The sequence below is a fragment of the Chlorocebus sabaeus genome, chromosome 18, assembly GCF_047675955.1.
Source record: "Chlorocebus sabaeus isolate Y175 chromosome 18, mChlSab1.0.hap1, whole genome shotgun sequence".
NCBI classification, from domain to species: domain Eukaryota; kingdom Metazoa; phylum Chordata; class Mammalia; order Primates; family Cercopithecidae; genus Chlorocebus; species Chlorocebus sabaeus.
In genome coordinates, this window is record NC_132921.1 from 10,295,605 (window position 1) to 10,320,868 (window position 25,264).

Genomic DNA, 25,264 nt, shown 5'->3' on the forward strand with positions numbered 1-25,264 from the left:
ACACAACTTGGGACTTATTTTTATTAATGGCAATATATAAATTTTGCTCCTTGTATTGGGAACTGCTTCCAACCCTGCTGTGCTTCAAATTTGCAACTTTGCTTTTTTTTTTTTTTTTTTAAATTCTAGAGAGTATATACGCCTTATTCAGTAGCATTAAATGCCTGACTTGAAAGGACTATACTACCTAAAAAGAAAGTAATTTTAAACACTGGCATACATATAAGTATATGCAGAAAGAATGCTTTCTAAAACATTTAGAAAAACTTGCTGAATTAAAACTTTGAACTTTCATTACAATGTTTCTTCCAATACTTTCCGAAACAGTGTTCCATTTTGGTTTTTAGTAATTCATGTTCACTATATATAAAATTATTTAACTGTAGAAAATACTCATTTGATCTTCTTAAGAACAAAAGGAGCAAACTCAGTTTATTTAAATGGCTAAGGACATAGGACATGAAATGAAATTTGATCATGAATTTCATGAATATTTATCTCTAAAAGCATGTTGTCTTATTATTTTTAACAGCTTTATTGAGATATAATTCACATACCATATAATTCACTTGTTAAAAGTGTATGGTTTATTGGTTTTAAGTATATTCAGAGTTGTACAACTGTCACCATAATCAATTTTAGGACATTTCCATTGTCCTGCAAAAAAACCTTATACCTGTTATCAGTCACTCCCTGTCTCCCCCATTCTTGGCACTCTACGGAATCACTAATCTACTTTCCTTCTTTATAGATTTGCCGTTTTGGACATTTTGTATAAATGGAATCATATAACATGTGGTCTTGTGTGACTGGCTTCTTTCACTTAGTGTGCTGTTTTCAAGGTTCATCCATGTTCTAGCATGTATCAGAACTTCATTTATTTATTGACAAATAATGTTCCATTGTACGTATATATTACATTTTCCCATTCATCATGTGATATAGGCATTTGTGTGGACATACAGGCTTTCTGTTTTTTGTTTGGATTACCCTTGATTTTAAATTTATTTTATTATTTTTATTTTTATTTTTTAAGGCAGTCTCACTCTGTTGCCCAGGGTGGAGTGCAGTCGTGTGATCTTGGCTCACTGCAGCCTCTGTCTCCTGGGTTCAAGTGATTCTTCTGCCTCAGCCTCCTGAGTAGCTGGGATTACAGAGGTGCAGTGCCACACCTGGCTAATTTTTGTATTTTTTGTAGAGCCCGGGTTTCACCATGTTGCCCAGGCTGGTCTCGAACCCCTGACCTCAGGTGATCCACCTGCCTTAGCCTCCCAAAGTTCTGGGATTACAGACTGAGCCACCATGCCCGTCCACAAATAGTATGCTTTAAATGTATATTTATGCAGTTTTACTGTTTGCCAATCATTTCAGCACATATATATGACCAAAAAAAAAAAAAAAAAGAAAAGAAAAGAAAGCATATAGAAGAAAGAATACCCACAGAAAGGGGAGGCATGAACAGAGGATTAATCCTCACAATTTTGTGGTGATATATGAGACTGTCAGATATATTTCTTTTTTTTCAAAACCTGGAAATAAGATATCAGGGCATCAAATGTCCTCCTCAGTTTTACAAAATAAATTAGCAAGAAAATAGAAAAAATATGTATCAATTTATATTCTGAATTAGCTGTCTTTATGGAAAAATTCAAAAAAGATTTCTATATGCTTGCTCTAAAAGTGCTGAAGATATGTAATACATATTTTATGAATACCGAAAGATTTCCCTTGAAATCATTTGGACAATTTTCATTAGAATTATCTCAATTGAAGGCCGGGCGCGGTGGCTCAAGCCTGTAATCCCAGCACTTTGGGAGGCCGAGACGGGCGGATCACGAGGTCAGGAGATTGAGACCATCCTGGCTAACACGGTGAAACCCCGTCTCTACTAAAAAATACAAAAAACTAGCCGGGCGAGGTGGCGGGCGTCTGTAGTCCCAGCTACTCGGGAGGCTGAGGCAGGAGAATGGCGTAAACCCGGGAGGCGGAGCTTGCAGTGAGCTGAGATCCGGCCACTGCACTCCAGCCTGGGCGACAGAGCGAGACTCCGTCTCAAAAAAAAAAAAAAAAAAAAAAAAAAAAAAAAAAAAGAATTATCTCAATTGAATTTTTTCCACTTTTATTTCCAAAGATTTATTATTATTTTTTAAGAGACAGGGTCTAGCTCTGTCACCCAGGCTGCAGTGCAGTGGCATGGTCATAGCTCATTGTAGTCTCGAATGCCTGGACTCAAGTAATCCTCCTGCCTCAGCTTCCCAAGTGGCTGGGATTACAGGCGTAATATTTGAGCGGAAAAGAACACAAACCTGCATGTAAAAGTGAGCAGAAAACATGAAAAGATAATTCACAGAGGACCTAAAAGTAGCCTTTATCTTTGGATAAATATTATACAAATTAATACTACCCGAAGATACTTTTTTATTTATTAAATTGCCAACAATTAAGTATTGGCAGTACATTCTGTTGGCGAGGCTCTGGAAAATGAGCACTTTCATACATTGTTAGAGAAAATGCAAATTAGTATAATTTTGGAAGGGAATTTGGCAATAGATAACAGAACTATGTATTTACCTTTGATTAAACAATTCCACTTCTAGGAATTCTCTTTTATTTATCTCCAGCAATATAAAAATACATATGCACTTGATAATTTAGCAAGCATTGTTTGTAATTATAAAACACAGAAACAACACAAATGCCTGTAAGTAGAAGGATAGTTTTTAATAAATGTATAACAATATACAGATAATGATAAACATATAATAAAATTTTTATAAATTTATTTTTAAAATAACAATGGAGAACTACAGCTATTAGAAAGAGGGGGCTGGGCACAGCAGCTCACACCTATAATCCTAGAACTTTGGGAGGCTGAGGTGGGAGGGTCACTTCGGGCCATGAGTTTGAGACCAGCCTGGCCAATATAGTGAGACCATATCTCTACAAAATATAAAATAAATTAGCCGGGCATGGTGGTACACTCTGTGGTATCAGCTAGTAAGGAGGCTGAGGTGGGAGGATCACTTGAGCCCAGGCTTTGAGGCTTCATTGAGTCATGATTACACCACTAGACTCTAGCCTGGGCAACACAGTGAGACTCTTTCTCAAAAAAAAAAAAAAGAAGGGAGGGTATCTTCAAACAGATATGGAACAAATTTTAGGAAATATTGTCAAGTGAAGAAAGAAGCACAGTGATAAAGAGTATGTATAGTTTATGATATTTACAGTTTTCTACTTCTGCATATGAAAGAAGGGGAAATTTAAAATACATGTATCTATTTGTGTAGAAAGAAAACAGGAAGGCACCGCTGGAAATGAATGAGATTAATTATGAGAATGGGTGGGAGTTAGGAAATAAGAGAGAATGGGAACTGTGTAAAAGAGATTGAGGGGTGGGGTAGTGACCCTTCTCTGCATGTATCTTCTTGTATAGGTTGACTTTTATAACCATGTATGTTTTACTTGCTGAAAAGAAAAATAAAAAAAAAAAAAATGGGAAACAATAACATGGAATACAAATTAATCCAGTTACATTTCACATGAATAGCGTTGAAGTGAGAGAGGAAGTAACCCCAGTAACTCTCAGACATATTTTTAGGACTTTAGTTCTCAGACTAATGGCAAAAAGAACTGTAACCAAGCATTGAACTCTAGTTACTAGTTTTATTTTTTGCAGTATTATTAGCTAGAAATTCCGAAGCTGCTTAATGTGTTTGTAAGGTAAGGCAAATAAATAAATGTATTGTAGATAATGAAAGCCAGATTTTTTACTTTCACATAAGAGAAATTACAAATATGGAAGGAGGAAGGTGTTTAATGTTGGATTATATTTGGAGTGTTGGATTATATTTGGAGCTTTCAGTATGAATCAATTATTTTGTTTTTTAAGAGATGGGGTCTCGCTCTGCCATCCAGGCTGGAGTACAGTGCTGTGATCATAGTTCACTGCAGTTGCGACTTCCTGGGCTGAAGCGATCCTCCCACCTCATCCCCTGAGTAGACAGGATTAAAGGAATGTGCCACCATGCCTGGTTAATTTTTAAATCTTTTTGTAGAGAAAGGTTTCTCTATGTTACTCAGGCTGATCTTGAACTCCTTGCCTGAAGTGATCCTCCTTCCCCAGCCTCACAAAATTCTGGAATTATAGGCAAATGATTTTTAATTCATAGAAAAAATATATGTTTATGTGCCCAGGGGTACGTATGTGCAGCATACATATATACACACACATTTTCTAGCTTAGAAACAATGACACACCAAATAGCAATGTATATATTTAGTGCCCAAATCTTGTTTTCCAAACTCCGTTATCTACTTTAGGGAATCGACACTTTGGAACAAATATCCAATTTTAGAGCTTGGGCTAGGAAAGAACAAGATGAACCTGGAACATCTTGCTGTGCCAGAAAGTAAGGGAGGTGCTCAAAGGTTAATGGAGGTGTTAACTAATGTAGGTGCAGGTACCTTATTACTCTTCTGAAGTCTGAAAGTATTTTGGAGAAAAGGGAGACCACTGTGGAGATCAGAATGCAGGTTCCTCAAAAACTAAAAATAGAACCTACCCTCTCTGATCCAGCAATCCAGCTGCTGAGTATATACCCAAAAGAAAAAAAAAAGCATATTGACGAGATAGCTGCACTCCCATGTTGATTGCAACACCATTCATGATAGCCAAGATAAGGAATCAGTCTAAGTGCCGTCAGCAAATGAATGGATAAAATGAACCATGTATGTACGCAATGAAATATTACTCAGACAGAGAAAAGAATGAAGTCCTGTCATTTGCAGCAACAAGGATGGAACTGGAGGCCATTGTGTTAAGTGAAATAAGCCAGGCACAGAAAGACAAATATTGCAGCTCATATTTGCGAACTAAAAAAAAAAGTTGAACTCATGAAGAAGATAGAGAGTAGAATGAGGGTTACCAGAGGCCAGAGCGTGGAGAGCCAGGGATAAAGACGGGATGGTTAGTGGGTACAAAATACAGTTAGGAGGAATAAGATCTAGTGTTCAGTAGCACAACAAGGTAACTATAGTTAACAGTAATTTATTGTATATTTCAAAATAACTAAAAGAGTGGCATTGGAATGTTCCCAACACAAAGAAACGATAAATGTTTGAGGTGATGGATGTCCCAGTTACCTTGATTTGAGCATTGTACATAGTATGCCTGTACCAAAATATCATCTGTACCCCATAAATATGTACAATGATTATATATCCATAATTAAAAATTTAAAAATAATAAAAATAGATTTTACTCTGAAAAACATCTAAAGATATTTGAATTTGGATACACTTCTGGCCCCTCGGGTTTCAGAAAAAGGATTGTAAATCATCTATTTGTTCCTCAGTGTCTGAATACTTGGGGCATGAAGTCGTGTTCTACCCTTTCTGACTTGTCTCTTCTGCATATGACAATATTCGTGTGTACATATCTGCATCCACACATGGTGGAGGGTGGAGATCAGGAGTAGCAGGGGTAGCCTGACCCCTAGCCTTAAGGTTAAGATGATCCAAGCAACTAAGGCAATTCCCTAACTATCCATTATCATTTTCAGGAACTTTCCTATGATTATAAGAACTTTTGAGTATTGTACATAGCTATAAGGTAAATAAAATATTAATTCTTATGTTTATTTTCAATAATAGGTCACCAGGAAAGTACATCACCACGGCCACCTCATGATTCATCTCTTTCTGCCCCCCTGCCCAAACTGTGTGTTTTTGTTACTCCATCTCTTCTTTCAGCAATGTGCAGCCTCTTGGACAACCTCTTGACGATTGCTCCCAGAGACACCGCAAAGGCTTTTCGACAAGCTCATCTCATAGAACTTCTCTGTAGGTAAGAGATTAAATACTCCTAGAGAGGCATGTTAGTAGAGATAAATTTACACAAGCTGTATTCATGACTTAATATAAGATTTCTTGTGACCTGGGAATACAGCTTTATTCTTTTTTAGGCTCGTTGAACTCTAGGAGTTTGCTTTTGCCAGAATTGTCTTGATAGTTTTTATTTTACATCTATTAAAGCACTTGTATTAGTTTGTTATCTTGACTATTAAGGCCAAAGAAAAACTCCTGCTTTCTAAAATTCATGGATTCTAAACCTTATTTATCCTCCTGCACACTTAAGGAATATGGTGCTATCCCCTATTCTTAATGGATGTGAGGGAGTTTGGGAATTCATATTTTTAGTGGTCATATAAGAATAATGTCCCTGGGTTAAAAAATTATTGGTTAAATTCATTTGGAGTTATTTTGTTATGGGAAATTAAACTTTTCATCAGAAAGTATTCTGATAAAATTTAGGGAAATTAAATTCAAAGATTATTACTCACTTATTTGATATTAATCAGCCTGTAACATATTTTTTCTGAATTTCTAATAAAGTATAGTAGAAAAGGACTAGATATTGAATTCAGGCTGACCTAAGATCTAATTGTAGTTCATTCACTCAGTAGCTTGCAGCCTTGGGAAATTAATCTCTACTGTGTCATTAACACCTATTTAATGGGGTTAGTGTGAGAATTAAAAGTGATGGTATCTAGGATACCCCCTTATCTACTAATAAGTGTTACTTCTCTTTTCTTCTGGTGTCCAGTTTATTCTAGCCAACCATACCCACCTCCTTTCGACCAAATGTTTATTTGCATTTCTCTGTCTCTCTGTCTCTTTACCTTGGAACATTCACCATCTGAAATGTTTTCCGTCTTTTTGCCAAATCATAGTGCCTTCTCTTTGTTTTGGGGATATTAAAATAATTCTAAAAAATATAAACTCTAAAAGAAATATTCCTTGTTTCACCTCATTCCATTGTAATTATTCCTTTAACATGTATGATATGCAATGAGTTTGTTCTGGCTTTGATATTTATTGGTCATATTTCTACTGTGCCTACTCGGATTGGAAAAGTAACTGCTAGTCAGTTGGCTTTCCTTCCTGGATGCTCCTGCCTGAAGATGACCAAAATAGAGCTCTAGGGATAGGATATTCTTTGCTTCTTACAAGTCAGCGAAGAGCCTGATGTGGCATTGAGGCCACGGGGCATTAAAAGACCTTTTATGACAAAGGCTTATATTTCCATACCTGTTTTTCATTTTTGACTTAAAAAAAACCTACCTGTTTTACTTTATTTTTATTATTATTATTTTTATTTTTTTGACACGGAGTTTCACTCTTGTTTCCCAGGCTGGAATGCAATGGCATGATCTTGGCTCACTGCAACCTCCGCCTTCTGGGTTCAAGCGATTCTCCTCTCTCAGCCTCCTGAGTATCTGGGATTACAGGCATCCGCCACTACACCCGGCTAATTTTTGGTATTTTTAGTAGAGACAGGGTTTCACCATGTTCACCAGGCTGGTCTCGAACTCCTGACCCCAGGTGATCCGCCCGCCTTGGCCTCCTAAAGTGTTGGGATTACAGGTGCGAGCCACCGCGCCTGGCCTGTTTTACTTTATTTTGTTTTTGTTACTTTCTAAATATGAACAGTGGTTTTGCTATTTTAGCCAGTATTTTTGCTATTAGGAAAGTAACCACCAAGGTTCCTGTTACTCATTTGCTTTCTTCCTGAATGGGCTGTATTGTATTTTATTCTGCTTTTAATTAGGTTTCTTTAGATATTTTCTTCACAACTCTTTGCTTCTCACTTTTCTCCGACAAGATATTTTCCTGTTTGAAGGTCACCCAGGATACAATTTGAAATTCTTTGAGATATATTTTTATAAACATTTTCTTTACTTATAAAGATCCTTTCTCTTGAATTGTATTCGAGTTACCTTTAAACTTCAAATTCTGATTTCTTAATCGTTAATACAAAGTATACTGATCTTCTGAAGGATTTTCTTTTTCCGATTGTCACAGCATTGCAGATGCTGCCCTCATACAGACATGTGTCCAGGAACTCAGAGCCCTGCTGCCTTCGTCACCTCCAGCTGAACACACTCAGGCTCAGGTAAGCATCTCAAGTCTGTTGGTGGGTTTGTTTATGTTAGGTGTCAAAAGTAAAAATCTTGTGAGGAGATACTAGTCATAGGAGAAGGATGAAAACTTCTCAAAATATACATGGTGTGATGAGATTATTTGAAATATGTGACTTAAAATTTTCATATGGGACATGTTTGGGTGTTAGAAAAGAGAGGTGGGGTTTGAAGACTTGGATTCTATTCTTGACTCCGTCATTAACCAGCTTTCAATGCATGATCAAGTGTCTGGATATCTTGGAGCACCACTTTAATAAAGCGGGACATTGGTGTAGCTCACCTCCTGCTTCTGTGATTTTAGGCTGCCTCTGTTATGTCTGTTATTTACACCAAAGTTAAAGTTGTTAAAGTATTTGGTGGCTAAGTTATATGTGTTTTCAAAGCCCAATTTGATAAAAGTGATGTATTGTTGTTCCTTCACAGATATTTACTGTTTTAAATTCTTGCCTATAGCTAGAATCTATTTATAAAACATGCTTAACAATTATTCATGTAGCTGTTGCTAACAAAAATTTTATTTCAAAATCAAATTTTAAGAAGGGCTGCAAGATTTTTTGGGAGGTGATGAATTAAAGATGAAGTAGACCAATATCTCTTGCTTTGAGATGTGTCCTTTGAGATGAATAAGACAGATCCCATTACAAAGTTTGGGAACGCTACACACATGGTCTTTGAAGCACTTGTCTTGGTGCAGTGTTTTCACCCAAGCATGCCTATTGCATAATGACTGTCTCCTCCATTTTTCTGCTCTCCATCCAGCAAATCTTTGTTGAGTACCTGCTGTGTGCCTGGATATTCTCCAAGTGAATAAAACAAAGACCCTTCCACAAGTTGGGAGAATAGATAATTAGAAAATCCATATATGCCTGATGATGATAGACATCTCAGAAGAAAAATTAAAGTGATGGCAGAGTTGGAAGGGTAGGACCGTTCCGCTTAGGATGATTAGTCAGTGACGTGGGACCCGAAGTTAGTGAAGTTAGTCTTATGGTCATTGCAAGACCCCTGAGGTTGGGGTATACTTGGCCTATGCAAGAAACAGCAAGGAGGGCAGAGTGGCTGGAGCAGAATCTATGAGGGCAAGATGAGACCACAGGGGCACAGTCAGCTCCATGAAGTCAGGGCCTTGCTGGCTGTTACATTCTGTTGTGTTCTGAGTGTCTGGCGCAGGGCTTGTCTCAAGACAGCTACTCACTTGATCTTTGTGCGATGAGTGAATAATAGCAGTAGCAACGATTTATGGGTATTTGTTTTTGTTAATTCATGTAATCTTCACAATAATCATGGAGTTTCGTTAATGTCATAAAGGAAATGCCTGAGGCCCAGAGAGGTGAGTGACTTGTTCAAGGTCTCTGACATAGATTCCAACCCATGCTGGTCAGTTCCAGGGCCCACATTCTTAACCACTGCACTAGCTGGTCTTATGTAGATTAAATGCTTTTGGGCTCTTGGTATTAATATAAGATCATTCACTCATTCCAGAAATTTCTTGAGCCTCTGCTTTACCAGATTCTGTTCTAGGTGCTAGTGATACGTCCTTGAACAAAGCAGACGAGCATCTCTGCTCACGTAGAGTCTGTCATAAATGCAGGAGACAGTAAGCAAGTACATAAAATGTATTTTATCAGATAGTCACAAATGGTATGAAAAAAGTAATTGAGGATGGGTAAAAGCGGTGTGTCAGCAAGGGGAGAGGTGGCTATTTTTAGGTAGTGTGGTCGGAAAAGGTCTCCTAAAGGTGACACTTAAGCAGAAAGCTGGGGAGGTGAGGGAGCAGGCTGCGAGTGCCTGCAGCAGACGGCGTGGTCAGAGCTCTGGTGGTGCGGTTATACTCTGCTAAAGGTACGATGTATTAAAGTTTGTGGTTGGTTGATTGGTATTTTTTTTTGAAGAGAGCCATACATAGAAAAAGAGTTACTTTATCAACTACTCTTAATACGTTAATATTTTATTTAATCTTGAACGTGATCATATACAAAAGAATCTTTAGCAATTCAGCTTTTTCTCTATAACATTTCTTCTTGCCTCACCTGGCATGGTTTATCTATTTATGGTAATATTTCATACATCCAGAGGTCAGACTTGCTATAATTTCAGTAGTGTAGAATATGAATGTAATATGAAGTCTCAAGACTTCACAGCAATAAACAAATTAAATTTCACAAACTGAAGAGTTTGTGAAGTCTAGAGCCACCTACATTTTTACATAAAGTAAGTTGGCAGATTAAAGGGAGGATGTATTCATCAGGAGAAGTAGGACAGAACTATTTGTAAATAGTCTGAGACCGTTGACTTCAGAGACACATACTCCACAAATTTACAACAGGCCCTCGACTTCATTACCCTCTTACAACCCCAGAATAAGGTGAGAGGAAAAGTGTGTGTGTGTGTACAGAGAGAGAATGACTGATTTCAGAATATCTTTATAAAATTCACTTATATGTAACTGGCTCATTGCTTGAGGGTAGTGGACAAATGAGACATCACAGCTCATTCTTTAATTGTTACATATTCAGAGGATTATTTTTCTGAAAAGTACTTTTGCCAGTTAATACTTAACAATACTAGCATTAGGCAAATTCCAGAGATGGTTTTGTTGGTAATATTGAAGATGATTTAATTTTTTCTCTTATAATTAATAATAGTATTTTTATGCTGAGGGCAAAAATAGAACATATTTGCATTTTATTTGTAGCAATAACTAGGCTGTTAGGCTAGATAGCCCCCACCCCGAGTTATGCACTTTGAAGGGTATTTTTGTAATCTTTCTTTCTTTACAAAATTATAGACTTTATGGCTTTGTTATACACTTTTCTACTTCTTCCAGAATATTGATTTCATAATTTGACTACTTGAAAAATATGGGGACTTTTTTTTTTCTTTTGAAACGAAGTTTTGCTCTGTCACCCAGGCTGGAGTTCGGTGGTGTGATCACAGCTCACTACAGCCTCTACCTTCTGGGCTCAAGTGGTCCTCCCGTCTCAGCCTCCCAAGTAGCTGGGACTGCAGGCATGCACCACCATGTCCGGCTAATTTTTATATTTTTTGTGGAAACAGGATCTCGCCATGTTGCCCAGGCTGGTCTCAAACTCCTGGGCTCAAGCCATCTGCCCACCTTGGCCTCTCAAAGGACTGGCATTACAGTACAAATGTGTTAGCCACCACATCTGGTCAAGATTTTACTTCTTTAAATGGAATTTAAAATTTGACGTTGAAAATATTGCTTTGTTTGGTGTATTGTTGACAGTATTAATATGGCTGTTAATGACATGCTTATGAGAAAAATAATGCTTTGTCTGCTATGTGTTAATTTCAGATCTTGAAAAATTATGATTAATATTTTATTTTTTATTAACTTGTGTTCCAAAAGTAAAATACTGTATCACACTGAGAGGGGCTTTTTGTATGGCATATTTGATTTTACCCTATGTCCTTTTCAAATAGGTTTCCTTTCTCCTGGAATACCTATCCTCTTTGTCCAGGCTTTTGCAGTCATGTTTATTGGTGGAACCTGACCTTGTGATTCAGGATGAGCTTATGAAACCTCTTATCACCAATATCATTGGAATTCTCACCATATGTACCAAAGATGTATTAGGTAAGATTAATTGTTTTAGTTTAGAATGTAAGTTAATAATATTGAGGAAAAAAACTTACTCTGTTTCAGAAATTCACTTGAAGGTTACTTTTCAGTTTCTTTTTGCTAGTATTTTGGAAGGCTTTGATAATATGTTTCATAGTTTGGATGTCTTTTAATGATACTACTTAAGACAAGTGTATAGTATAATAAAGGACTACCCTTGAGTTTTAAGAAATGAGAGCAAAGCGCTCTGTGTGAAGTACAGTGAGTTCTGGGTATTAATTATTCTTATAAACTATGGCTAAGGCCAAAAACCTGATAAATCATTCCCAATAACAAGTATAAGCCAATCTAGAATATATCAAAAATTTCCTAAGGTCCTAAATTATTGAAATGTGTATATATTTTGTGATCTAATGTTATCTTCAGAGAAAATATTTTATGATGAAAAGTTGAATGTAATGCTTAGTGGAGAAAAAGCAAAGTAGGATCTTTGTCAAAATCTAATATAATTTTTTTAAAATTGGAAATAATCATTTATAATGAAGTAATTCACCATTTGGTAATTCTCTTTGCCTTTCAGTTCGTTTTTATTTGAACTATGGATTTACTTGGTTTTAGATCTGGAAAATGAAGTGTGTTATGATATCCAGCAGAGCCAGTTCTCAGCATCTCATCAGTGTTAAAATGATCTCAATGTTAAAGGAATAGTAATTCCTTACTTAGAAATTTAACAAGTGGCAGTGATATCCTAACTCAGCTTATTAGGTTAGACTGGACAAGCTCAGCAAGGTGATATCACCCCCAGTCCCTAAGGAGTGAAAATTGATTCTGAGGAGAACAGGGTGAGGCAAAAACATCTTAGAAATTACAATGATTTGTAGCCTCCCAAAGCTCAACTCTACCTGAGACAATCTTATTACTTAGTATTTCTCTTCTTGATTTTTCTTGAGAATTCCTTGAGAAACATTGACATTGAGTTCATGGAAGATACACAAGATGTTTTGCAAGACTAGTGCCACAAAACTGTGATGAATAGATGACAACAGCTGGAGGACCTTTGGTTAATTGTTCGATCCCAAGGTCATGTAGCAAAAGGTGGTCTGTGTATCTTGGCTGCTATTGACTGCCTTGTGAATGCTTTTTATTGATCCTCTTGCCTTTCTGTATGATTTGGGCTTTGAAAATTAAATGGAAGTAGTATATATTTATTTAATTACATAAAAGTTGTTTAACCCATCATTAATTACATCAAGCGCTGAAAGGAAAAAATAACAACGTCTGAATGTACATCCATTAGCTGGTTAAATTAAAAATTGTTTTCTCATATCTAGCAAAAGACTTTAAAAGTTCACTAAAAATATTTTTTAAGAAGTTTTTAAATTTTTTTCTGGAAAAAAATAACTTTTAAATGATTTTATAAGAGTTTATTGTATTGCTATTATGTATTTATATGAATTGTTAATTTATGTATGTAAATTGATACATCGTGATATATAAAAATAAATAAATTACATGAAAAGTTATTTAGCAAGTATAGGTACAAAGCTAAATTTGGTGTTAATAGGTCTTTAATTTTTAACTTAATTTTCAGCTTAAATGTTTTATTCGGCTATTCTTAAGCCTGTATTGAATAAAAACAGTAAGCTCTATACTTAGCCTTTTTGCGTACAAAGTGCAGATGTACATATGGTACATAAAGAGATATACAGTATATCTGTGGAATTAAAACCTTATGGGGATGGCAATGAGGAAACATATTTCTAAAACAAACTCTTTAGGGAGCCACTAATGGCAAAAGGGTTGAAAAACACCAAGGATTGTCCTGGGAAGGTGCAATTTTCAAGTACCTCGTAGGAGCTCAGTACACCTAGATGGATGTCCTCTGGGTTAACGTCCTATAAAGTTTACATATAGTGGAATTTGATAAAAGATGACAAATCATCCTGATGGCATGGCCAGAGAGTCCTCGGCGACTGCTCTACAGCTTCCGTTTACCTGAGTGCAGAGAAGGGAAAATGTGTCCTGATCCTAGAAGGTTAATTGCTACCTCCTTAGCCATAGGAAGAGCTGCAGAATCTTCTTTTGTGTCATACTTTTCTTTGTGGGATGATACTTTTCTTGGTTCTTCAAAGAAATTCCTTCTTTTCTACTTTGACCTCGGCACACTGTGCTTTCCTTTCACCCCTGCACAAAGCTGCTGGAGGGGATAAAGGAAATAGGGGAAAACTTACTCTGACAAAAGTAGCACAAACAATGACATGTTTTGATAATGTGCCAATATGTAGTTCTGCAGTCATGGCTTAATATTCAGTTTGTCACACCTTCTGGTTGTTCTTGAGTGTGCTTTAATAAGAGGAGAGTTTGTGAGTGTGGCTTTATATGCAGGAGGGTGGAGGGGAGATATCTTAAGAAGCAATGGAAAAGAGAAGTTAATTGAAATAACTGTTGGATAATGCTGAATTAGATTTGTCTTCATTTGATAAGTACACACCCCTCATTTTAAGTGTAATGAAGTGTCTCTGTTAAGTTTCATATGTTGAAAGGTTCTTTTCCTTTGTGTTGATAACTTGAAGTGTTTTGATTAATTTTGTAGATAAAGAGTTAATATCAGCTTTTTATCACACATGGACACATTTATTTAATCTTCTGGCCACGCTCCTGAGGAAAGCTGGTGCTGTCACACTCCCATCTATTACCGTGGCCCTGGCCAGGCACTGGACAGCAGTAATTGGTAAGAAGATACTTGCATAATCTTGGGGGCGTTCTGCTAATAAAATGAGATACTTATTCTGCCTGTTTGGATATGTAAATTCACTAAAATTAAGTAATTATGGCATGCATATAAAAGAGATATCAGGGTGCTTGCTTTGAAAAATTTGCAGTGTTCTTGAGCGCCCCCCATAAAATGCATTTTTGAAAAATTGAAACACATTTTAACATAACATAAAAGTGAGTTAGAAAAGCCTGTGGTTTTATTATTTTTTTTTTTATTTTTAAAGCTTTTTAAAGACATCATCCCTGAAGCTCTCTTTTATTGTATTGGCCACTCTTGGTTTTTTTAAATTTTACTTTGAGTTCTGGGATACATGTGCATAATGTGCAGGTTTGTTACACAGGAATACATGTGCCATGGTGGTTTGCTGCACCTATCAACCCATCATCTAGGTTTATTTATTTATTTATTTATTTATTATTATACTTTAAGTTCTAGGGTACATGTGCATAACGTGCAGGTTTGTTACATATGTATACTTGTGCCATGTTAGTGTGCTGCACCCATCAACTCGTCATTTACATCAGGTATAACTCCCAGTGCAATCCCTCCCCACCCCCCCCCTCCCCATGATAGACCCCGGTGTGTGATGTTCCCCTTCCCAAGTCCATGTGATCTCATTGTTCAGTTCCCACCTATGAGTGAGAACATGGGGTGTTTGGTTTTCTGTTCTTGTGATAGTTTGCTAAGAATGATGGTTTCCAGCTGCATCCGTGTCCCTACAAAGGACACAAACTCATCCTTTTTTATGGCTGCATAGTATTCCATGGTGTATATGTGCCACATTTTCTTAATCCAGTCTGTCACTGATGGACATTTGGGTTGATTCCAAGTCTTTGCTATTGTGAATAGTGTCGCAATAAACATACGTGTGCATGTGTCTTTATAGCAGCATGATTTATAATCCTTTGGGTATATACCCAGTAATGGGATGGCTGAGTCATATAGTACATCTAGTTCTAGATCCTTGAGGAATCGCCATACTGTTTTCCATAATGGTTGAACTAGTTTACAATCCCACCAACAGTGTAAAAGTGTTCCTATTTCTCCACATCCTCTCCAGCACCTGTTGTTTCCTGACTTTTGAATGATTGCCATTCTAACTGGTGTGAGATGGTATCTCATTGTGGTTTTGATTTGCATTTCTCTGATGGCCAGTGATGATGAGCATTTTTTCATGTGTCTGTTCTAGGTTTTAAGCCCCGCATGCATTAGGTATTTGTCCTAATGCTCTCCCTCCCCTTGCTTCTCACCCCCTGACGCGGTGTTTGATGTTCCCCTCCCTGTGTCCATGTGTTCTCATTGTTCAACTCTCACTTGTGAATGAGAATATGCAGTGTTTGGTTTTCTATTCCTGTGTCAGTTTGCTGAGAATGATGGCTTCCAGCTTCATCCATGTATCTGAAAGGACATGAACTCATTCTTTTTTTATGGCTGCATGGTGTTCCATGGTGTATGTGTGCTGCATTTTCTTTATCCAGTCTGTCACTGAAGGGCGTCTGAGTTGGTTCCAAGTCTTTGCTATTGTGAACAGTGCCACAGTAAACATACATGTGCATTTGTCTTTATAGTAGGATGATTTATAAAACTTTGGGTATATACCCAGTAATGGGATTGCTGGGTCAAATGGTATTTCTGGTTCTAGATGCTTAAGGAATTGCCACACTGTCTTCCACAATGGTTGGACTAATTTATACTCCCACCAGCAGTGTAAAAGCTTTCCTGTGTTCTCCACATCCTTGCCAGCATCTGTTGTTTTCCTGACTTTTGAATAATCACCATTCTAACTGACGTGAGGTGGTATCTCATTGTGGTTTTGATTTGCATTTATCTGATGACCAGTGATGATGAATTTTTTTTTCATGTGTGTGTTGGCCACATAAATGTCGTCTTTTGAGAAGTGTCTGTTCATATCCTTTGCCCACTTTTTGATGGGGTTGTTTGTTTTTTTCTTGTGAATTTGTTTAAGTTCTTGTGAATTTGTAGATTCTGGATGTTAGACCTTTGTCAGATGGATAGATTGCAAAAATGTTCTCCCATTGTGTAGGTTGCCTGTTCACTCTGATGATAGTTTGTTTTGCTGTGCAGAAGCTCTTTAGCTTAGATCCCATTTGTCAGTTTTAAGCCTGTGGTTTTATAAAGGCACGTATGATATGATCATAAAACAATGAGATAAGTGTTCTTGTATCGGTATAGAAACCAGTATCATTTCTGACATATGTGCGTTGTATGCAGATGTATCTTTATATATAAAACCCTGTATGCATGATAACATGGAAAGTTGTGATAACTTTCTCATGACGTCAGAATTTTCTTAGAGCACAGAAATGCCAAGAGTATAGTATAATTATTTTTATGTTTTTCATATGATAGTTGCCCACTAAAATAAACTTGGTTATTTTAAAATAACTAATCTTTAATTTTTCATGAAGCCTCCTAAATTTTAGCATAGCAAAAAGCTGTTTTTTAACATAAATATTCATAACTAACATTTATGTAACCTTTTTAAACAACCTGCTTAAATGTACTCAAAATTGAGTTATTTTAAGTTTCTAAAGTACCTGCTAATTCAACTGACTGATTTTTTTTTTAACATTTATCATTTGATCATTCGGTAAAGTTAAATGCAGGATACAATTTTTAACCAAAGCGATAGTAAGCATTATGGCAAAATGCATATTTAACAAGGAACAGAATTGTTAGTTTTCTGGATATAGGAGTTCTGAGTCTACCATGGAGTACAGTGTCCACACAGGATATCATTATTTTGTTTAAAATATAATAATTGAAAGAGATTGACTGATTAAGACATTGGGATTTTCTTCTTGTATTTATTGAGGGAAAATTAGTTTATCACCTGAATCACTAATATTATCAATAGAAAGCATGATGCTACCCACATTAGATAAATCTGGCCAGCAGCTTGTTTTGGTAAATAAAGTTTTATTGGAACATAGCCACACTCATTTACATATTTCATATGGCTGCTTTCATGCTACAACAGTTGAGGTGAATAGTTGTGAAAAAGCCAGTTTCCTGCGGAGTATAAAATACTTACTAGTTGGCCCTTTACAGAAAAAGTTTGCTGACCTCTGACTTAAACTTTACCTGACACTGTTTCTCTAGTGATAAATACATATTAAATTCAAAACCTTCCTTCAAAATATGTGTACAGTTTTATGTAATAGTAGTGCTAACCAAAAGTAACTTACTGCATAAATGGTTTTGCTAATAGTAATGTTAATGAAAACATTAATAACAATTATTGATTTTTTTGCCATGGTTTTATTTTTTGTTTTTGTTTTTGTTTTCTTAATTTCCATCTCATATGCCCATATAGATTTAAAACATCTCGTGGTCACTCTGTAACTTGTGTTATCTATAACAGTCTTTTCTCAGACTTGACTAATATTTGGACATCATTTAAATGAACATAATTCTTATGAAACCCCACTGCTACTTTATTTTTCTTATGTAACTTTAATTTGTACATGCCAAAATCTAACCAAAAATTTTTGTGATTATAATTCTCACACAAGCATAAATCTAAAATATAAAATCAAATAAAATTATAAATCCAATTTTTCAAGTTAATAAAATGTAAAACAACACATATTATTTTGATTAAACAACATCAGTGTTCACAATAGAAAATTAATAATGACTGTTTCAGTGTAAATTCCTTTTGAGTTTGGCCTGTTCTTTCTACTCTGTATTAAGTTTGTGAATCATCAGTTCATGACCACTCATGTGCTGTCTGAACTGCTGTGAAATATTTGTTTGTACATTGTGCCAACACTGCATGCTTTTAAGTTCTGTTTGGCATCAGCTCCTTTAAAAATTGCAACACAATCACATAAGTTGGTAATCTAGATGATCCAGAGTATAGTTACTTTAAAATCAATTTGATTTCCTTCTTTGTTTAATTTTGAAGAAATTTTCAAACATTCACATCTGAAATTATCCTTTTAGATATGTTCTGCAAATGTGCAGGCTTGTCTGCCACGTGTCCTGCCCTGTATACTGCCAGCCTGCAATTCCTTTCTATTCTCTTGACTGAAGAAGCAAAAGGGCATCTCCAGGCTAAGCGCAAAACAAATTTATGCCATTGTCCAACAATGGCTTCACTTCTTGATGAGACTCAGGAAAATCAGAAATCTCTAGAACAACTTAGTGATGTAATTCTTCAGGTATGTCATTTCTTGGTTTTTCAGAAACTTTATTTAGCATTTAAATGAATTGACTTTCAGTCATGTTCTTGTTAAAAACTTTCTCAGTCATTTAAATTAAGAAATAGTGATGCTTATTATGACTGTTTAAATGATACAAAAGTTTATCAAGTTAAATTAACTATCTTCTCCTTAGCCCCACCCGCTTATGTTGACCAGTTTCTTCAGTGAGTATGATGTAAAAATTTGAAGTGAAATATTACTAATCTAACAGTTGATCAAAACAGTGTTTCATATCATGACCAAAATGAACATATTTCAGGAACGCAGTTATAGTTCAAAATTTATTGCAATTTTAAAGATATGTCTGTGTCTCTGAAAATATATTCTAAGTGACATTTGTTTTCTGTAAATGGACTACAGAATTTTGGGGCTGGTTACACGCATAGGTAAGTGGACTTGTCTGGCACATTTGGAAGAAAATGCCTGCTTTCCAAGCCCTGTTGCCTGTTTTATCTTATAAAATTATGTTTACGGTCTAAACTGTGAATCAAGAATTTGACTGATCAGAAAACATTCTAAAATCACTAAAGTATTATTTTATGAGTAGATTAGTAAGTTTTTAAAAACTGTGTTTTTAGACAAAGTTTGTGTGTTTAGACAAAAAACTGTGTGTTTTAAAGTTTACATTGTTTTTTACAAATAGGAATATTTTTAGATTTTTCAGTGTTTAGAATTATTCTTTTTAGTCGTATGGTTTTATGGTTTTTGTCTTCTCACTGAAAGGTGGAAAGGTAGTAGAATTGTTTATTGAAGAATTTGCTTCAGCTTCCCAATCAGCCAGCCACATTTGGCAAAGAGAAGATTGTTTCTGTGCTGATTTGTTATAGTCCCTTTGTTGCTTAGAATTTGGAGATTTTCACCCAGTTCTTTGCCTGTGAGAGTCATGGTATCCAGATATTTCTGGTATGACTGCTTGTGCATTTTGGGCACTAGGCTTGATCATGTTGAGATGCAGAAAGGATTGCCAGTAAGAGAGGAGAAGATGCTTCCTGATCCACCCAGGAGCTGGCCTGTGGAGAGTGTCACAGGGTTCCTCGGGGACTTTGTCTCTCTTGTGCTACAGAATCCGGTTGCCTTTCCAGCATAGATAAGAAGCCTGTTAAGGCATCCCCCATTTTCTCATCCGTCTCCAGCAGCACCTTCAGAAGCCTGGATAGAGCTTTAGGGGAGAAGCGTTCCTCAGAGCATTTCTCTAAAAGCCTCTCATTCTTGGGAGGCCATAGCTTTCCTGTACCTACTACCTCACTGTCAGTTCACTCAAATTTTCTTAGTTGAAAACAAAAACTGGACATTGTCCCAGTTTTCTCATTCCCCACCAGAACAACAGACTTTATTTCCCAATGATTAACTGAGTCTCCAGTTTTGCACTTTAAAGAATGTTCTAAGGAGGAAAATTCAAACCTTTTCAAAAGTCTCCCAACCACAGCCCCTAACTAATTTAATTATAAATTTCCTAACTTTGGCTTTGGTTGGAGCACTATACTGCTTGGGGAAAGGCTTTTGCTCTTGCTGACACACTTTGCTCGTCAGAGAATTTCAGTGACTTCACTCAGAGGAGAGTGGAGCGAGGGCAGTGTGCTGGGCCCTGCCCTTCTTGCTGAGGCCAAAATGGCAATAGCTCTGGGAGCCTGGCTCTGCATGGATGACTGTGGGTGTCCTGCAACCAATCCTCCTGGACCTGGTGAAATTTAAAGACTTCCAGCCAGGCAAAGCCAGGGCTATTTTATTTACCAACTCTTTAATCTTGTTTGTGGTGCTGTGTTTGAAGGATCCGTGATGAGACTCATGATACATATGGATCCATGTAGGGTAATGAATCAGTTTATAATAGTATACACAGGAAAAAAAAAAAATCTGTGCTAGAGGAATTTGTGCAATTTACCTTGCCCTTATTTTTACCTAATACTTTGTAATATTATTCATTATAAAAGCTTTTGTTTATAATTTTTTATGTTACCTTTTTGGACAAAGAAAATGAGATAGCCTACAGTCACAGAATATCTCAACGATTTTCCTAATGACTAGCTAATTTTCCTCTTTATTTCTTCTAAATTACAAAAAATGTATTTCGTGAGGGTATGGGTATATTAACCATTTATTTAAACCATGTTTCCTAATAAATCATACTTCTTGTGTTCATGTAAGCAGTAGAATTTGGATACATGACATCTGTTAGAAAGGTACAGGCAAGTTTAAGACAAAGAAAGTGAAGAGAGAAAGTATACTTGTGGCACACTTATGACAAAATGTGTAATTAATGTAAGTCGGGACAGTTAATGGGCCTGTTAAATTACAAACACTATTTTCTTTGCCCTATAGAAATAGGGTATGTGAATTAAAGTATTATTAGAATACACTCAACAGCAAAACGTTTTGATAAGTAATAAATATAGCTTACTATATGTCCATGGAGGCTGTGGGTTAGGCCAAGTGCTATATGAAGCAAAGTAAACTACAGTCTTTAAATTATCCGAAGAAATTATATTCTAAAATTGATGTCTTTCAAAGGTCCTTATATAAGTTTTCTGTAAAGCCATACTCAAGAAACATTTGATGTGGGACGTTAGGCAAATCACTTCTTGTGATTCAGTTCTTCAAGTGCAAAATGATAGGATTTTATTACATTATTACTAAGTTTCAGCTGCCTCTAAAAGCTCCATCCTCCTAACAAATCATTATATTGGAACTTCAATTAAAATGTCTGGGCAGAGTTATCTTTTAAATGGTGCTTTATAGCACTGTCCCATAGGGGATACATGTTGAAAGTATTCATACTTACATCTTCAGTCATGTGTGTAAGTGTTTTTTTGTAAGTCCATGTTGAGGTGGTTTCAGACTTTGAACATTTTCTAAGAAATATTTAGCTGTCTTTTGTCCATAAAATACTGAACACATTTGACTTAGTGGAGATTTTATCTTCCCTAGTTTATGAAGATACAGTAGTCTCCTTTTACCTGTAGTTTTGCCTTTTGTGACTTCAGTTACCCATGGTTGATTGTAGTCCAAAAATATTAAATGGAAAATTTCAGAAATACACAATTTTTAAGTTTTAAATTGCATGCCATTCTGAGTAGTACGATGAAATATTGCTCTGTCTCCCCCGCGGGATGTGAATCATCCTATGTCTAGCTTACCCACGCTGCATATGATACGTGCCCGTTCATCACTTAGTATAGCCATCTTGGTTATCAGACTGACAAATCACAAGATGAAGAAGGATGAGTGCATTGTAGTAAGATATTTTGAGAGAGAGGCCACAATCACATAATTTTTATTATACTATTCTGTGTTATTGTTTGTTATTGCTAATCTCCTACCTGCCTAATTTATAAATTAAACTTTATTGTAGTTACATATGTATAGGAATAAAACTTAGACTATATGGAGTTGGGTACTATTCATGGTTTTAGGTATCCACGGGGGGTGTTGGAATGGATCCCCCAAGGATAAGGGGGCCTACTGTGCTCAGTATGTTTTATTTGCAAATACATAATAGATAACAAGATCAATAAAAATCTCTCTATATGTAGTAGATTTTGTCTATAATTGATATATTAATTGAGATGTTGAATTAATTTTGCTCCTTATATTTGATCTGATACCTAAAAGTAGTAATGCAAATGAGGAACTCTTGCGTCTTGTTTTAGATGTATTTTGTGCTCACATGTAGTGAATGGTGAAATTCAAGGGTAAATCTGTTGAAAGGAAGGCTTATATATTTGAGATACCGTTGTGTTGATGAATGTTCACTGTAATTAAAAAGCCTATTTTTACATTAAGTACCTTTTGGAAAGAAAGCAAAAAAGTCTTGACCTAGAATAGCCTCTATCACTTAAGTGTACAGAAGGGATTAATCTAGAAAGAGCATGACATTTAAAGGAATTTTGGTTGATGAGAAGACATTATTTCTTGCTCTGTATCTTCTCGATTTTTCTCTTTTTTGTGTATTTGCATCATCTGGCAGCTAGTTATCTGTTGCTTGAGTTTATTCTCAGCCTTGCTGCCTCCAGGCTTCTCACACTTCCAGTTGTGTCCACTTGCTGTGTCGCAGAGATGCTCAGACTGCTTTTCAGTCTGCAGTAAGTACTGTATGGAAACTGATAGAAAGTCAGTCCTTCACTCCAGCCTTTCCTTCAGTATATGTTGGAGAGTATATGAATTTACCATAGGTTAATCCTGTTTGTTTCCTTTTGTTTGTTTGTTTTTGGGTTGGGGCTTTGATTTTGGTTTCACTGTGTACACATTTTAGAGAACCAAACAGTTCTATCTGTAAGTTTTTACTAAAAGTAGATTTCTGCCTTCATTCCTCAGTTTCTCAGAGGTGACCACTTATACCTCATTTAGCTACTTTTTATAGCTTCTCTTTCGTGTCTCTAAATAACATGCTTATATTTTTTTGTCTTGATTATTCAGTTTTAGATATTATCTGTTGAATTCCTACTATGGAAAATGAGACTTTAGCTTTTTTTTCATGCCCCACCCACCTACCCTTCTCATTCTCCTAGTATTAATATGCCATAATGCCAGTTAGATAATAGGCAGCATGAATGGTATTAAATTTGTGACAGTGTGGTATTAAATTTTGTGACACACAATTGAACCGTGTTGCAGACAGTGTTTAACTTTCTTTTCTTGCACAGCTTTTGTTTCCCTTAGAGGTAATTATTGCATTATTTTAAAATGTGCTGACTTTTATCACTTAAAAACTCCATGCTCTTTACCAGAATTAAATATCCTCTCAGTGTGTTCAAAATTGTCAGAACTTCATCGCTTTATCTTTTGAAAGAAATCTCTTCCCAATTCCTTCTGACCTACTTGGTGCCTGTTGTCATCCTGGGATATCCATTCACCTGTTTCTGGGAATTCCTTAACCTCTGTGCTAGGTACAGTCTCCTGTCATCCTGGGATATTCATTCACTGGTTTCTGGGAATTCCTTTACCTCTGTGCTACGTGCAGTCTTCTGTCATCCTGAGATATCCATTCACCTGCTTCTGGGCATTCCTTTACCTCTGTGCTATGTCTCCTGCATCCCGCACGCTGTCTCCCATCTCCTGTGGCCTTCTCTCCTGGTTAATGCTCTTCATTTTTGCTTAGAGTCTCTTCTCCCTTAGCTTTCAGAGAAAAGGTACCGAGGAGGTCTTTTGAGATCTAAGTGTCTGAAAGTCTTTATCTCCCTTACATGTAATTTATAGTTAGGCTAGTGAGAATTCTGGATTGGAAATCGTTTACTTCAGAATTTAGAAGCCATCGTCTATTCTTTTTAATTCCAAATGTTACTACAGAAAATTCTGAAGCCCTAGCTGGGCACGGTGGCTCATGCCTGTAATCCCAGCACTTTGGGAGGCCGAGGTGGGCGGATCACGAGGTCAGGAGATCGAGACCATCCTGGCTAACACAGTGAAACCCCATCTCTATTTTGTAAAAATACAAAAAAAGCCAGGCATGGAAGCGGGCACTGGTAGTCCCAGCTACTCAGAAGACTGAGGCAGGAGAATGGCATGAACCTGGGAGGTGGAGCTTGCAGTGAGCTGTGATCACGCCACTGCACTCCAGCCTGGGTGACAGAGCGAGACTCCGTCTCAAAAAAAAAAAAAGAAAATTCTGAAGCCCTTAGAATTCCTGGCTTTTCTCTTCCTGGAAGTTTTTAGAATCTTTCCTTTTTCTCTTGTATTCTAAAATGTTTAGATGAAGCATCCAGGTGTGGATCTGTTTTAGCCATTGTGCTGGGCTCTCTTGGGCATTCTTTCCATCTATAAACTCATGCTTTCTGAATTACTTCAGAGGCATTCCCAGTACTTTGTATGCTCTGTACGTTTGGAGCTCCTATTAAGTTTTTTTTCCTATGTAATCTCTCTCTGCTGTCTTTTCCTCTATTTATTTTAGTCTCTCTTTTCTGTTTGGCAGCTTTTCTTGGTGTCTGGTAATCTTGATTATGTGCTCTATTTAAGACTGGGAAACTCAAAGCAGATTGACATGTCCCTGAGCAGGAGAGTGCGACTTTTCAATTGCTGTGCAAGGGGAGCAACGGGAGTTATTTTGTAGCCTTGTCTTCTGGGGCTTATCAGATTCCCTGGAGAATGGTCTTCTGATCTCTTTCCTGGAGGTGAAAACTCAACTGCCAAATGTTACGTAGCCAAGTAGGAGATGACAGCTGAGGTCTCAGAATTTAGTTTGCACAATTTCACTTAATCCTTCAAAGGTTTTAGTAGAATACTCTTGCCTACAAGTGTTCCCGTGTCTGCCAGTTCAGAATCCTAATTTATCCTCTCCATAGACTACACATCCAGGATTTTGCATGGGCTGGGAGGGAGAGTGGATTCGTTACATAGAAATCGGTGGCTGGCAGGCAGGATCTGGGCATGTAACTACTTTTTAGAGACTAAGCAATCCTCCTTTGTCCTCACATCCAGCGATACCTGGTGCTAAATTTCTTCAGCCTTGGGCAATTCAGTGGATAGATTGGGGTAGTTTTCAGCTTTCCATCTGCTTTCTAGTTTTCAGGCGTGTGTGTGTGTGTGTGTGTGTGTGTGTGTGATCTCATTTTTGTTATTTTAGTGGGATTTCAGGAAGGAATAAAAGACATATATCTGTGCACGCAACTATTTCCTTAGGAGTCTTAACTCCGACACACCCCCGTCCCCAATTGCTACATATATTTTTATTTATCTTTCATTTTTATTTATTTATTTTCGA

General features: G+C 36.6%; 1 protein-coding gene across 7 annotated transcripts in view; it reads left to right on the forward strand.

Moving 5' to 3' along the window:
- Positions 1-25,264, forward strand: part of RTTN (rotatin) — a 198,292-nt gene that overhangs the window by 133,560 nt on the left and 39,468 nt on the right. For 5 of the 7 annotated variants that reach the window (XM_037987996.2, XM_037987997.2, XM_008013806.3 and 2 more), the window contains 5 exons: positions 5,653-5,845; positions 7,864-7,954; positions 11,427-11,580; positions 14,159-14,296; positions 18,311-18,528. In XM_037987996.2, coding sequence (XP_037843924.2) covers positions 5,653-5,845; positions 7,864-7,954; positions 11,427-11,580; positions 14,159-14,296; positions 18,311-18,528 — 794 coding nt within the window. The remainder of the gene's footprint in view (positions 1-5,652; positions 5,846-7,863; positions 7,955-11,426; positions 11,581-14,158; positions 14,297-18,310; positions 18,529-25,264) is intronic. The other 2 variants (XM_037987994.2, XM_073006242.1) reach the window with 2 other exon arrangements.